Source organism: Oreochromis niloticus, linkage group LG13, assembly GCF_001858045.2.
Source record: "Oreochromis niloticus isolate F11D_XX linkage group LG13, O_niloticus_UMD_NMBU, whole genome shotgun sequence".
NCBI lineage: Eukaryota > Metazoa > Chordata > Actinopteri > Cichliformes > Cichlidae > Oreochromis > Oreochromis niloticus.
The window spans coordinates 1,814,074-1,829,491 of NC_031978.2; the positions used below are offsets into that span (position 1 = coordinate 1,814,074).

General features: G+C 51.0%; 2 protein-coding genes across 2 annotated transcripts in view; both read left to right on the forward strand.

Annotated features, from left to right (window-relative positions):
* The window catches only part of LOC109194525 (inactive ubiquitin carboxyl-terminal hydrolase 54), a 31,205-nt gene extending 19,230 nt beyond the window's left edge, over positions 1 to 11,975 (forward strand). Inside the window, exons 9-19 of the mRNA XM_019366659.2 lie at positions 90 to 239; positions 3,227 to 3,395; positions 3,634 to 3,825; positions 4,343 to 4,477; positions 4,851 to 5,052; positions 5,106 to 5,558; positions 6,394 to 6,515; positions 6,622 to 6,786; positions 7,164 to 7,283; positions 8,611 to 8,794; positions 11,062 to 11,975. Coding sequence (XP_019222204.1) covers positions 90 to 239; positions 3,227 to 3,395; positions 3,634 to 3,825; positions 4,343 to 4,477; positions 4,851 to 5,052; positions 5,106 to 5,558; positions 6,394 to 6,515; positions 6,622 to 6,786; positions 7,164 to 7,283; positions 8,611 to 8,794; positions 11,062 to 11,941 — 2,772 coding nt within the window. The 3' untranslated portion in view covers positions 11,942 to 11,975. The remainder of the gene's footprint in view (positions 1 to 89; positions 240 to 3,226; positions 3,396 to 3,633; positions 3,826 to 4,342; positions 4,478 to 4,850; positions 5,053 to 5,105; positions 5,559 to 6,393; positions 6,516 to 6,621; positions 6,787 to 7,163; positions 7,284 to 8,610; positions 8,795 to 11,061) is intronic.
* On the forward strand, positions 11,946 to 14,734 carry LOC100710888 (extensin). The gene is made up of 5 exons (XM_019366657.2): positions 11,946 to 12,208; positions 12,700 to 12,797; positions 12,896 to 13,012; positions 13,767 to 13,987; positions 14,591 to 14,734. The coding sequence occupies exons 1-5, from the start codon at positions 12,157 to 12,159 to the stop codon at positions 14,631 to 14,633; spliced, it is 531 nt and encodes a 176-aa protein (XP_019222202.1). The 5' UTR covers positions 11,946 to 12,156; the 3' UTR covers positions 14,634 to 14,734.
* Positions 14,735 to 15,418: the final 684 nt, after the last annotated feature.

A 15,418-nucleotide genomic window follows, 5' to 3' on the forward strand; every position in this document is an offset into this window, starting at 1 on the left:
GAAGACACGGCATCAAATCACGGTCCGAACAAAGCGAAGGGTAAACGGGAGTGTCAGCGGCGTGCGGTGACATCTTCCCCTCTCTGCAGCTGTTCTACAGGGTGACCGAGGAGAAGGCTCGGCAGTCCGAGCTCTACCTGGTCGGGATGGTGTGCTACTACGGGAAACATTACTCCACTTTCTTCTTCCAGACTAAGATCCGCCGGTGGATGTACTTTGATGACGCACACGTCAAAGAGGTATGCGTGCACGCAGGTAGAAACAGCTGCAGCGACAGATGTGTAGAGGTTTATGTCGCTGCTTTTCTTTACTTTATTCTGACGGTCGTGTCGTGAGGCGGAGCATGCACCAAGTTTCTCTGCTCGCCAAGACATTTGGTTAACTTCTGGTACTGCAGTAATAACGTAGTTATAACAAGGTGCAGTACCACCGAGGCGGTTTAGATTCTGCTGTAGTTTGACTGTAATACGAGTGCGTTTCGTGTATGTGTGTTTGTGATGTAAAGGAACGCTTTGACCTTTAATCTGCATCAAAAAGAACGGTTTGCTGTTAGGAGACTTCTCAGAGCCACGTGATCTCACCGTGTGGACATGGGGGCGTGGTTCTCATCATTAAGGTCAGCAGCCGAGTGTGAAGCAGCTGGATCAGGAGGAGTTTCATTACCTTGGGGTCATCTTCAGGACGGAGGAGGAAGTGCAGCAGAGTGGTGTAGCAATCTGTGGTGGTGAGGTGTGAGTGGACCGCGAGCTGTGGGCAGCGGCTTCCTCTGCAGGCTCAGCCTTAGAGGCAGGCTGAGGAGCTCGGGTTCAGCATCTGTCCTCTAGGTGGAGGAGATGGCTGATAAGAGGGTGTTGTGGGTGTTTAGACCCACACCACCACGATCTGGACCCAGATGAGCAGCAGGTGGTTATGGATTAAAAAGCCTCGTTATTTAAGTCACGCTGCTTTGCTTTATTTAAGCTGCAGGGGGCCCACCTGCAACACCTCCACAGCCCACCAGGGGGCGGTGGCCCAGACTTTGGGAGTTGTGGGGTTAACTGATACACAATCAAATTTCCGTGTGTGGTCAGGAAGAGAAATGACTTCATGTGCTTCCTGTCCATCCCTTGACCTCCTCACTATCACCTCTTTCCTCCTGCCTCCTGCTCCCTGTCGCCTCTCTCTTCTGTCATCGCCGCTCTCGGATCGCTCTGATGGAAAGAGAGATGTCATTCCCCCGCACTCCCTCGCTCTCTGCTGGTTGTGAAAACAAGGATATCCCTCTATTGTTGACCAGTCCAGCTGGACAGAGTGGAGGGTGTGGTCAGAGCGCGCTCACACCACAGCGACACTTTTGCTCACGCTGCAGACTTTCATTCTGTCTCTTTCTCTTAAACAAACACATTTTTTTCACACGGCCGGGTCGACGCGGCGCGCTGAATCCCGCGGACGTCCTGTCACAGCCGAGCGGGGCTGAAGCTTTTGGATGTTTGGAAGAATCAGAGGAAGTGTTGAAGTAATCGAGCAGGAGGATTTTACAAAGACAGACTGAGCAGGAGGATGGGAAGGAGACGTTTTTCCATCACCAAGCCGTGAGCTGCTGTCAGCATCTGGACGTCCCGACTGCAGCCGGTAAAGCACCGGCTCCTCCTCACCTTCCAGACTATTGGCTTGAATTATCTTCCATTATTTCAAGATTATTGCTTTAAATTTGTTTCTGTACTTTTGCCTGAAGTTTATACAGAAACACTTAAGGTTAAAAAGAGGTAATAAGTTAAATCTTGGTAATTACGGGAACAGGAATTGTCTGCGGTGGAGCCAGATGCCTGGGAACTTTTTATTTTTTGGCATCACTGAAATGAGATTTTAGATAAGAACTGGATGCAGCATCGTGACTCCACCCACTGTTTTCAGGGCTGCGCTTTGTAGCCTCAACAGGAGCAACAAACAGACAGCTTAGTGTTAATCAGAGCTCAGTGACATCCAATTAACTGCAGACAGCAGCCGTGTTATTGGTCATGTTAGAGAGCTCAGGGACCTCCGCCTGTTTGCCATCTACCTGTCAGTCACAGAGGCCACGCCCCTAACAGTTGTTTGTCTCCGTCTCCTGATAAACTGTTAGCCTCTCTCTTCTCCGATATATAAAACTGTGTCATCCGCATATAGTGACACTCTTCTTCTGCTCATTCCTCTCTTCACTTCCTCTTAATCGTTATTCTGTAACAAAAGTTTAAAACAGTTTTTATTAAATTACCTGTAGAGACAAACAGTTTGTGTTTCAGCCTGTAAACGTGTTTATTTCTGCTGTGAAGTTTTAACATGAGAGTCTATGGGGGCAGACTCCCTGCTGGAGCGTCAGAGGAACTGCAGCTTTTTATCCCCTTTGTTCTCAAGTTTGCACATCTCACCTCAAACATTTGTTCTTGCTGTTTAACCTGTTAGCAGCTGTGAAACTGCTTCAGTGTAGATTTCAGACTTCAGTGGGTAACAGCTCTGCAGCTCTGGAACTGCTCAGTGTGATTTGGTGTCTTTTAAAAACGTCTTCTAACCTGCACTCGACCATTTAGGATATATTTAGATTAAAGTAAACGCAGAGCATCAGATTTTGCTTCAGCCTTGTGCTGCAACCTCTGTGAGCTCTTTGAACCAGCTCTGCACCTGCTGCAGGTTCTGCTTGGAGTTCTCCTCCAGCTCCAGATCTCCAGAACAGATCCAGGACCAGCTTAAGGATGCTTAGGAACACCGTCACAGCAACCTGGGGAAACAAAGTGGCTGCTTGTTGAACTTTCAGTTTAAGAACCAGGGGATTGTTCACTAGTGCCCTGACGTCATACACACGAGTAGGCATTGAAATCACGCTCAGAGCGAAGCATTCAGACCCACTGAGCGTTTCTTTGTGTCTGCGGTTAGATTCAGGTTCTATTTGCTTTTCTATCATTTTTTTAGAGATGTTCTTGCTGCTTTCTCATTGGTTTGCAGCTCTTTGCTGTAGTGGTGTGTGTGCGTGTGTGTTAGCATCAGTCTGGCTCACCGCTGGAGCCTCTGCTGGATGGTGGAGGACCTGCAGGTTCTGGTGCTTGGTTAGTGTTCCAGCTTTTGCTCTCTGCAGCCTCTCGGTCCACAGCGTTGGAAAAGCAGACATGTTTGGTTGACTAGATGATCTAAGGTGAAATGAAACGAGCTTTTTACCTGATCTTCAGGTCTCAGACTCACTGACGTCTTGCTGGTTTTTGTCGCTGTCCTGCAGATCGGGCCCAAGTGGATCGACGTGATTTCGCGCTGCATTAAAGGCCACTACCAGCCGCTGCTGCTGCTGTACGCCGACCCGCGGGGGACGCCGGTGTCTGCGCAGGACCTGCCCTCACGTCTTGACCTCCACCACCTCAACAAGGCCTGTTACGACAGCGAAGACTCGGGTAACTACAACACAGCTAGGAGTCGTAGTAGTAGCACAGCAGCAAACACTCAGGTAACTAAACCAGCCTCAGTCGCTCCAATAACACTTTTACTGGCAGGCGGCAGCTGGAGGAGCAGTAGAAGTAGTTCTTAATGTTTAGGCGTGTCTGTTGTGATAAGTGTTTTTGTTGTGCTGTGTTTGTGTGAGTCCATCTCCACTGACCTCCTCCCTTCATCCTCCACCTCCCGCTCGCCCAGGCCGCGAGCCGTCGATCTCCAGCGACACTCGCACCGATTCGTCGACGGAGAGCTACTCGTACCGACAGCCCTCCCACACGCACCATGAGTCCCTGGCCAGTCACTACTCCTCCGACTCCCAGGGAACCGTCATCTGCATCGACCGCCCAGACGGAGCCCTGCGTGCCTCGCTCTGCAGCCTGGATACCGTAGGTGGGTCAGAACCGGAGACACAGGAACCCTTTTTTAGAGTCCACCAGCGGTCCTAAACTCAAAGATGGAATCCTTGGGCTCTCTTCCTAGCAGAGATGCCCACATCAACAGCCAGCCTCAGTTTACTCCACTGCATTCAGTTTGAAGCTTTAGTTTTAAAAAAGGAGCTGGTGCTCATCAAAGGCGAGTAACTAGCACTATCATAAGCTGGGCTTTAATTTAATCTTGAGCTTAAACCATATTTTTGTCAGACAGCCAACATGAGCAGGAAATGTATTTTGTATTTTCTTCCAGAATAAACGATGAGTCTTCTCCATCTTTGTGTTTTGGACGCTCGGTGCGATGAAACAGGATTTAATGAACGTGAACGTGTTGCAGTTACATTCATTCACATTCATTGCTCTGCCTCAGTCATGTGACCCATCTATGCAGCCAATCGCATTCATGCATTCTGCTTCTTTCTCCTGTCATGGCGGTCACGCTGTGAACATCTGTTGCCGTGCTTGTTGTTGCTAAGGCCACACGACGGACGGTGAGCAGCATCAGCCTCCGAGGAAGGGAGGCGTGGCCGGGGATAGGAGGCGGAGCGCCAGCCGCCACCGGCGGTCTAAACCTGAGAACGAAGCGTCGTCGGCTGGTTACCACAGTGAGGGTAGGCGGGGCTTAGGCCAAAGACTTCTTCTGTGAACTGCCTGACATGTGAAATGAGTCTAAAAGCCCACGCTCAGCCTGACGACAAACACTCGAGTTTCACAGCTCGCTGAGCTCAGCAGGATGATTGCTGGGCCATAGCCCCCTCTAGTGGCATTTTTGTGACCTCTAATAATTAAGCACCAGCTGTGTAGGTGTAGTGTATGTGGGTGGAGCCAAGTCTCAGGGCGTAGATCAGCTGATTCTGAAGGTGAAGCCATATTTTTATTTCCCATCTAGTCATTCATCCACCTCCTTCATTCACTCTCCTCCGGGGTAAGGTTACTCCTTCTCCTTGTCGTCTTTTCTTACTCCTCCTTTTCTCCTCCTCCCAGGCGAGACGTTAAAGGAGCAGCAGGTTCCTCGTCACCTCCCCAAACCTTCGTCTTCCTTCTCATCATCGACCAGCCGCCTGCGAGACTTCAAGGAGACCATGAGCAACATCATCCACAGCCGACCCCTCTCCTCCTCCTCCTCCACGTCTCTGCCGGCCGCCGGCTTCTCCTCTGAAATCGCCCCTCCTCGAACGGCAGCCACCACCACCACCTCCCTTCCAGCAGCGCTGCTCCTTCCTCCTCCTCCTCCGCTGGGAAAGCTCAGGACTGGGAGGCCGACAGCACCAGCAGCGAGTCAAAGTCCAGCTCCTCTGGAGGAACAGGGAGGTACCGGCCGGCTTGGAGGCCCCGGAGGGAGGCGCTCAACATCGACAGCATCTTTAACCGCGAGAGGCGGAGACAGGCGGGGTACAGCCCCCTCGGAGCGCCCCTGCTTGATGACTGTGGAGCTCAGGACGCCTCCTCGGCCCTGCAGGAGGTGACGCCTTTCCGCATGGGCTCCTCCAGGACTCTCCCCGCCTCCTCCTCTAGCAGCCACAGAGGAGGTGGAGATGGACCAGGAGGCGAGAACGAAGGAGGAGCCGCGCTGCCTCACGCAGCTCCTCCTGCCGCTCCACCAAGGTTGATCCAGAGGATGGAGAGCGGCTACGAGAGCAGCGAGAGGAACAGCAGCAGCCCGGTCAGCCTGGACCTGAACCCGGGAGACAGGTGAGCTCCAGAAGGTCGTCATCAATTGACCAATCGATCAATACTCCGATCGGCCGACCGTGTCCTACCTTACATGAAACAAAGTCACTGTTTAAGTAAAATAACTATATTTATTAAAGACAGAACAAGGGAGTAAATTGAAATGTGAGATGGCCTGCGTGTAAGAGAACACAATCAAAATAATTAGAAACATTGACATAAAAAATAACATAAGACAAGATAAAAACACAAAATGAAATAAAAGGTACAATAATAAAAAAAACTCCATTGCAATAAAAGAAAACAATGCAATAAAAATAATTTAAATATAAAATAAATAAAAATCTTTCAGCAGATTTAAAAATGCACATTTTCTCTTCTGTATGAACAAAGCTGTAAAAACTGGCATAATCAGGGAATGTCCACCTTTTCAGTGGTCCTTGAACTGCCCACGTGCCCTGTTTACTCAAGCATTTGGCAAAAATAAACCATTTGCACCAATCAGATCCTGTAAAAACAAATAATACATAAAAGAAAACATGCAGGATCCCTGTGGCTGTGTTTCTGCAGTTAGTTTGTCAGATTAGGAGCAGAGCTGATTATGACCCCGTCCTGCAGCAGCAGTTAAACTCGCATTTTCATCCAACTTTCCTGACTTTGTCATGCTAAGTGACTCCTTTGGTGGTTTGAGAGTTCGCTCTTGTAAAGTCATTAAAGAATGACCCTGCCCCTGAACCTGTATAACACAATATGAGTGTTTACTGAACTCTAAACCCAGGATTGGCTCTGTTATATGAAACGAAGGGTTAGAACTTCAGCTCCTGAAGCTAAACGTGTCACTGTTTCTTCTCTTCAGGGAGTGTGTGGTGAAGAAGCCTTCGTTGTCCTCCTCCTCAGGACCCTCGTGGAGGAACGCACGCTCGAAGAGCAGCGGCGCTTTGCTGCAGGAGCTCAGTTCATCCAGCAGGGGGAGCCTCGGTACGAACGTCTTTGTGTTTAGCTCTCAGCTCGGCGTGGCAACAGGTCGACTTTCCTCCGCCGTGAAAACATGTTTTATGTATTAATGCTGATGATGTTGTTTTAGCGCCCTCTGCAGGCCGCAGCGAGCTGGACGAGCTGCAGGAGGAGGTGCTGAGGAGAGCGAGGGAGGAGGAGCAGCAGCGGCGGCAGGAGAAGGAGAGGGAGGCGGCGCTCGGCTTCAACCCGAGACCCAGCAAGTACCTGGACCTGGACCAGCTGCAGATCCAGGGTACACACTCACACGGAGAGACACTAACACACAGAGACACACACACACTCTTCAGGCTTCAGCTCAGACTGTTACTAAATTCACGATTTCATACAAAATTGTTTTATTTTGAAAATCCCATTTGCTGTAATTCTCACTCTTGCTACTTCCTCTTTGTTTTTTCTCTCGTTATGTGGCGTTTGTGTCGTGCTGCGAGTCGGTTGTTTGACTGGTTGGCTAATGTTAGCTAGTGTCGCTCACGGTTGATGTCGCGAGCAGAAGAAGAGACGCATCGAGGCGTTCGGAGTTCAGTGGAAAATCAGAGTGGGGGAGTCGGGAAGGACTCCGTGAAAATACAAAGTTTGAAGATGTGTGCGTCTTCTTTTTTTCCTCTGTAGGTAAATCGGACACTTACGAGCGGTGCGTGTCGGAGGCGGAGCTCCTGCTGGACCAGTCGGTGCGTCTGGAGCAGGCAGGCGAGGTCGCCGCCGCGCTGTCAGCTGTCAATGAAGCAGTCTGTAAGCTCCTCCCACTGCCACTGACCACACTCTCTCCACTTTGAACACAACCAAGCAGAAACCTGACGGCCGACACACGCACGAACACGAGAAGCTGAATCGCGCTTTAACCGATCTGCTCGTCCAAACAAACATCGGGATGGCTTTTGATGACATCATTACTGCATCTGTATTAGCAGCTGTTTGCTTCATGTGTGTCAGTCAGATGTGAACCATGACGGTCTGTAAATATCACAGAGTGTTCCCACTCAGCTCAGGGTTCGATTCACTTCATCAGATTTGGCTCTGGATCCATTCCGTAGTGGGACAAAGTGAAGACTGTCTTCATTAAAAATACACAGGAAATGTCCTCAGAGTGACCCCGCCCCCTGTAGATCCTCTGGTGTCCAGCAGAGGCAGCAGTGAGTCTGTCCCCATAAACTCCCATGTTAAGCTTTAGAGCAGGAGTCATCATACTTACAGCCTGATACTAACGGTTCGCTAGAGATACTTTTGGCTTCATAACGCCTGTTTTAAACTTCTGTTACAGAATAAAGATGAGAGGAAGTAATAGAAGAAGAAGAGTGTCACTGTAGGCATATGACACAGTGCTGTATACGGGAGAGGTGGACGGGGTCACAGTTCGACTTCATCCTGTAATTCTGGCTGAAGCAGAGGAGGTCAGGCCTTTATCTGCAGCCCGTCTGTGTCCCTGCTCATTTAATGGTCCCGATGTCTTCTGTTGGAAAGAAGTTTAATTCTGAAAGTCATCCATTTATCAAACAGACCATCATCACAGTCAGTTTTTCCTCACCACAGAGAAAAGCAGCTGCAGTGAATCTAAGAAGCCGTGAGCTCTGCTCCTCTAAGAACCTGCAAACATCCCAGAAAAGCACAGAAAGGCTGTTTCACACTGGGCTGCATCACACAGCAGCCTCTGTTATTTACTGGTCCATGTGTGACTTCCTGTGCTGTAATCAGAGGCCACACATGAACCCGCGGTTCAGTGGTGTCAGCCATAGATGATCAAACATGTCGGAGGCGTCCTCGAAGCTGACAGCCGGGTTTCAGTTGTTTTTCTTTGGTTGTGATTCTCTTACTTTAACGTTCTGTCTGGACTTAATTTCTCCATTTCATCGTTAATAACCACGCCACCTTCATGTCAGCGGTGCGATGTTTGATTTCCTGTCAGCTGTGAATTTTCTTTGTCAGATTATTTTGCATGAAATCATCATAACGAGTTCCTTTCTGCATCTTTGGGTTCATTTTTTATTCTTTTGTCTCTTTCTGTTTTCTTTTCATTTTCCTTCTATTGTGGATTTTCTGTTGAATCGTGACCCGGCTGCAGCCAAACTGCGGCCGGTGGCGGCTGAGGGCGGAGCTAGTAGTCACAGCCGGCTGCAGCGCTGCATGAGGAGAGCCCGCAGCCTGCAGCAGCGCATGCAACTGCAGCAGCAGCCGCAGGACTCAGAGGCAGGCAGAGAGAAACCGACGCAGCGGCAGGAGGAGCAGCAGCTCCAGGAACAGCACAGGTACCGCTGTAGCCTGATCAGCCAATCAGAACGCACCAGCAGGTGGAGCCATGTTACCTTCTGTGTATTAAACCTTGTTATTCCTGATGTGTGAACAGAACCTGTGAAGGTTGGAGGTGTAAATCCTCAGCTGAGCTCAAAACTCAAACGTCTCCTCTCGACAGTGAGCATGCTCAGTGGACACCTGCTGGCATCTTACCTCCTCAGGGGAGGATGTAAGAAACTGATGAGAGCTTCAACCAGAGCAAAAATTAAACTAGGAATAAATCGGGCAGTAATTATTAGTCCCGTGCAGCAAACTCACACCTGTGGTTCTAAGGCGATGACACCTAGTGGTGACATCACTTCTGTGACAGGGTCTGTGTGATTTACACATCACGTCTGATCTGAAACACATTTTCAGCAGAAAAACTGAACGTCTTTAAAAACGTCACCACGGTTCTGTTTGTCAGCCCAGCTCAGTTCTGAATCCCCGGGTCGCGTGTTTGACACCCCCATAAACTGTTTTTACCCCTGATGTCACATCCTGTCCCTCGTAAAGGAAACACACGCTTCATTCATAACTGACGTGAATTCAGATTAATTATTTTTTTGATTTCATAATCGTGGGAACTAAAATCAGTGCGTTAAAATTAGAGATGGCACGATACCACTTTTTTATGTCCGATACCGATATCATAAATTTGGATATCTGCCGATACCGATATGAATCCGATATAGTGTGTTTTTTAATCAATAAAACTGTTTTTTTATATCTTGCTGCATTTTGTATAAGTTCATACTCAAGTTTAAATAAACAACAACACTAAAGCTATTCTGTTATACCTGTATGTAAAAAATACACTGCACCCAAAATATTTCATAGTTCAGCAACACTGATCAATCTAATAAACTTAAACCTGCTCCATCCTCCCTATTCTGGTATTTTAAAGAGTACTTAGCAGAAATATTAAGCAACCTAACTAATAGGGTTGCAAACTCCCAGCAAAAAAATAGGGAACCACCCCCCACCCTCCACCTCATGATGCTTAATCGACGTAATCAACTTTAATTTGATGCAGTGTGAAATAAAATGCACAGAAATAAATTATTTTTCAAGAATAATTAAATAGATTCAACATCTTTCTTCTACAGAACTGCAGACTGCACAGATGGTACCTTCCCAAAGGAAAAAGTACTATAGCTTACTAGGGTATATTAGACTTAACAGTTACTATATACAGTAATGGACTTCTATACATTTTACATCAGATTAAAACTTTGGGTGTAAGATTCAGATAATTATTTATTAAAAGCGAGACATTTTAAATGAGAATAAGAAAGAAAAGTATGTCTTTGTGCCCCCTTTTCCCTGTTCATGCCCTATCGGCCCCCCTGGCTAAACTTTGCTAGATCCGCCCCTGCACAGTTACCAGCCGTCAGCTACGTAGAAAAGGATCCTGGTGTAGAAAGTAATATTAAATACATTCTAACAACAGCTTATCAAGCTTAAACGTGCTGCTGTTGTTCAGCCGCTGGTTTCCTCTTTCTGGTGCAAAGTGGGCCAAAAACAAAGAAGAGAGACGGACTCGCGACAGAAAAGCCGATCAGCTGATCATTAAGCAGTTTCATGAAGTAGCAGCAGGAAGGTGAGGGAGGGAGAGAGAGAGGCAGTCGCTCCATATATCGGTTGTTAAGCTTAACATGGGAACGCTTTACAAACATTCAGAGATGAACTTACACACTTACTTCTCTCTGGGATAACTTCCTCGGAGATGAAATGCTGGTTTGGTAGCGAGGCTACAAATACACACAGCCGCTCTATCACGTGACGCACACTGCTGCAACGTGCTACGGTTATGAGCCGAGTTATGCCGTGTCGCAAGTTTTGTGAGGTGCTTTTTGATATTTAATGGATCGGATTACATTTTTTATTTTTTGCCGATATCCGATCCAGTAATTTAGGTCAGTATCGGACCGATACCGATAGTAATATCGGATCGGTCCATCTCTAGTTAAAATCAGTCGACAGGACGGCGCCATCTTCTGGCTGCAAATCCAAATGAGCCGAGGTCCATCCTGCTCTTCAGTTTGCTGGGAGATCATTGGCTGTCACAACCTGTCAGTCACACATCCAGGGGGGAGGGGCGTAGACTATGGTCACATGACTCTCAGATCAGCTGAGCGGCTGGTCAGAGGGGTCAGAGCTCTGAGGTAAAGCCAGTCGTTAACACACCCCTCTCCCCTCCCCTCTCTCTCTCCCTCCCCTCCTTCCCCCCCTCCCACAGTGAAAAGCCTCTCTCGGGCCGAATACTTCTGACAGAGATGCACAGCAGCCAATCAGCCGCCTCTCTGGACCAGCAGACGCCGCCTCCCTCCACCTGCCTCATTAGGCCGCTCCCTCCCCAGTCAACCTTGGTGTCTGACCCCGCCCCTTCAGGTTCACCTCGGGAGGACAGGAAGACCCTCTGTAGCATCGGCTCCCTCCCTGCTCTCTGTGTGGATCCCCCTGTGAAAGACTTGGCTCCACCCCCTCCGCTTGAAGAGGAGGAGCTTTCAGTGCAGTGGACCATAACATCTCCTGCCCCAGTACCTCCAGTACAAGCCCCGCCCCCACCCCGCAGTGAAAAGCCTCTCTCGGGCCGAATACTTCTGACAGAGATGCACAGCAGCCAATCAGCCGCCTCTCTGGACCAGCAGATGCCGCCTCCCTCCACCTGCCTCATTGGGCCGCTACCTATCCGGTCAACCTTAGTGTCTGACCCCGCCCCTTCAGGTTCACCTCGGGAGGACAGGAAGACCCTCTGTAGCATCGGCTCCCTCCCTGCTCTCTGTGTGGATCCCCCTGTGAAAGACTTGGCTCCACCCCCTCCGCTTGAAGAGGAGGAGCTTTCAGTGCAGTGGACCATAACATCTCCTGCCCCAGTACCTCCAGTACAAGCCCCGCCCCCACCCCGGCTGCATCCCCAAACCCCGTCACCTGTTGGGACGTTGAACCCGGAGCCGTATTACACCCGGCAGCCTCAGGCCACACCCCCAGACTCCAGCCACATACCGGCCCCGCCCCTGCCCCTCATCCAACCAGGAACTGGTCATGCTTACACCTGGACCAAGACGTCATCGACTCTCCCAGTCCAACAATCAGCTCGCCCTTGTACTCACCGCTAGACTCCCCCGCCAACATACCCGTAGTGAGCCGCCAGCGCCTGCCCGTCTCTCCGCCCACAGCGGCGCTGCCTGTGGAGCGCTGGGCTGAAAACGTCAACAGATACTACGGCTCCCAGAGCATTGGGGGAGAGGGACTGGTGGCGGCGGCTGTGCCGCCCAGTGAGGAGCTTTCAGAGCTGGAATCGCTGTACCAGGCCAGTCTGCTGGCTCCCAGCATGCACCGGGGCAGCCGGGGAGTCAGCCCTCAGCCGAGTGGCAGCAAACCAGGTAGGAGCCTCTGCTGGACGTCAGAGGAACTGCAGCGTTTGGTGCCTCAGAAGTTGAAGCGGGACGTTTATTAATGATTCCGATCAATCAGCAGCCTTCGCTCAGCTGACCTGTTCATGCCGTCATAAACGTGAACTGATGGCGCTGCAAACACGAGTTAATAAAATGAGTTCAGATTGTTTCAGCAGAAGCTACGAAGTGATCGTGTCTGCTCACCTGCTCCGAGCAGATACCTGTCCCACAGGACGGCTCAAAGTTTACCCACAATGCACTTCAAGTTTGCTGCAGTGACTGAAACGGATCAAACGTGAGGCACCAACGCTGGTCTCAGCTCCTCTACGTCACAGACATGAAGCTGCTGATAGCAGACGCCATCCTGCCCGTGTGACTGTGAGCTATAAATGATGTTCAAAGTGTGTGTGTGTGTGTGTGTGTGTGTGTGTGTGTGTGTGTGTGTGTCTGCGCGCGCGTGTGTGTGTGTGCACTTGAAGGCGTGAGGAGGAGGCAGTCGGGACCCGGACGCTCAAAAACGCCGACAGCTGAGATCGAGAGAGACGCCTACAGGACCCCAGTGGCAGCCCTGCAGAAGGTGTGCAAACAGGAAGCTGTGCGTTCAGCCGATGACGGGGTTCACGTTGTGTTTGTGCGACCTTGTTAAAAAACTGAACTCTCCTGTTTGACCTGCAGCCACCATCAGCTGAGGACGAGAGCTACAGCGCCGAAAACCTGCGACGCATCGCCCGCAGCCTCAGCGGGACCGTCATCGGGTCGCGACCCCAAAACCTCGCCCCCTCCCACAGCTGTGTAAGAGACACACACACACACACAGACCAACACTAGCAGCTTCCTGCTGCCACCTTGTGGTTGCACGCTGTAACTGCAGCCTGGAGCTGCGCTTTGGTGCAGAGCAGGGAAGCCTCTTTATTCAGTCCATGTCACAGAAAAATGAGGCATCTTTAAAAATCACTGAACCTGTCCAGGTGAACTCGAGTGACGCTGTCACGTTTCACCCTGACCTCATTAACACGTTAGCACTCGTGAGGATGGAGAATGTTTAACTGGAACCGTCTGAGCCGTTTCTGCATTTCGGCGCCGCTGGCGTTCAGCCATCTCGTATTCAGGCCTCAGGATTCGCCTCAGGCCGCTGCATTAAACATTGATGGGCAGTTTAGTTCTCCCATTAAGCTTCTAACCTCGGAGCTCGCTGCTCCCGCCCAGCACCTGAGTGCCGCTCAGCGTCAGATCCTTACCGCGTTCCCTCAGCCCGAGGGTTTGATTCCTGCATTTGTAACAACGTGAGGGGAGAACTCCGAGTCATTCAGATTTCTGTTTATTTAACAGCAGCATGCACGCAGACACGATCACGGTGTCACCCCTAGACTTCCATCTCAAAGATACAAGCCCCTCCCCCACGTTTGTTGTTTTTTTTTTTTAAATGATCTTTTTGCTCTTTTTTTCATCTTTTTTTCTTCATCACATTAACATGTTTTCATTTCTCCCCCTCCCTCTTTGTTTTCTCGTTGATGCCTCCATCTTTACTCCTCCCCTCCCCCTGAAGGACCCCTCTGTCTCCAGACCCCCCTCAGACACTCTTCCTCCTCCTCTTCCCTCCTGCGTCACTCCAGCTCCTCTACCCTGCATCCCCCTCCTCTCCCTCCTATACTGCAGATCACTCCCACCACCACCAGCCCCGACTTCACGGCCCTCTCCTCCTGCACAGCATCCCCCATGCAGACATCACGGCCCCCAGCTCGGGGCCCTCCTCCTGGGGACACTCAGGTAACGTGCCGGCCCTTCGCCTCCATCTTCACCTCCACGTCACACTTTTCATTTTCTTTAATCTGTTTTCCTGAATTTGAACCTGGCGATCTCTAAGGACTCGACTAATAACAGCATCGTCCTGCAGAAATCAGCAAAGTCGTTAGTCTGTGACCTCAGAGCAGCTGGCCGGGCATGCTGGGAAATGTAGTCCAGCAAACACTGAAGTCAGATTCTCTCTGTAGTTCAGACTGTAAATGGTTCCAGTTTAGTTGGATTAAATGCTCCCAGCGTTCCCATGGCAACCTACTCACAGATGAAAATCTCAACCTGGAAATGATCAAAGTGACAGGATTCCTCTGCAGTCATGTGACCCTGCTGCTGTGCTGTACATGTGAACCCGTCACGCCCACAGTGCTGTGCATAAGTCTTGAGTCACCGTTTGTAGGAAAAAGTGAAACGTGTGCAGAGAGTTACTGAATGATGAATGATGGAGGCGGGCTGTTTGGTGTGAGCCCCGCCTCATTTCTGGTGTTCGTCTTCAGGACTTTTGCACAGCGCTGAGGGTGTGGCAGAAAACGTGAGCATGAATGCCGCCTGACGTGTCCTCTTCCTCTTCCTCAGGAGCTGGTGCAAGCGTCCAGCAGCACATTCTGGTTGTGCCTGACCGGCGTCAGACTCTCTCAGCTCACGGCGTCCCGATGAGTTATGGCACGCTACCTCGAGCTCCTCGCCGAGCCCCGCCTCCCTCCACCTCCTCCCTCCCCAGGCCCAGAGCTGGCACCGGCCCCGCCCCCTCTGGGACAGCAGAGCCTCTATGCCACCATGCTCCGCCCTCGTCGCTCCGCTGCCAGCGCCAACAGCCACTACGGGCACCCATCATTGGGCTACGCCCCCCATCACCTCAGAGCATCAGACGGCCCCACCCACCCACTCCGCCTGGACATCCCCCAGACGGCGACTGGCGACGTGATGCCAACTCCAGGACGGTCCAGCCCGGCCCCTCCTGGGACCCCGCCTCGCTCGCCACCCACAGCCTCCTCGGCCACGCTGGCCCCCCAGCTCTGCTCACTCTGCCAGCAGCTTCCTGCTGAGCCGGCGCGCTCCTGCTGCGCCTCCTGCGGCGCCTACGTGGCTCGGTTCGGGCCGGCCAGCTGATGGGACCACGGCGAGAGTTTTACTGCAAATGTGACATCGTGAAGGAGCTCAAACGCTGTGTGTGCAGCGTGATGATGTCACTTTGGAGGAAAACTCTTGGATTGGCTCTGCAGTGTCGCCCTCTCATCCTCACTTCTTCATCACGGATCTCCTGCTGCTCCGCTCGCCTCGCCAAGCTCACGCACACCAACACGTCTCTGACATCACGAAGCTCCGAGCGTCTGCTCGGCACTGAACTCTGATTGGACAGAAGGAAAGAGCGGCTTGGTTTGAAAGCTGAAGGACGCTCGAGGC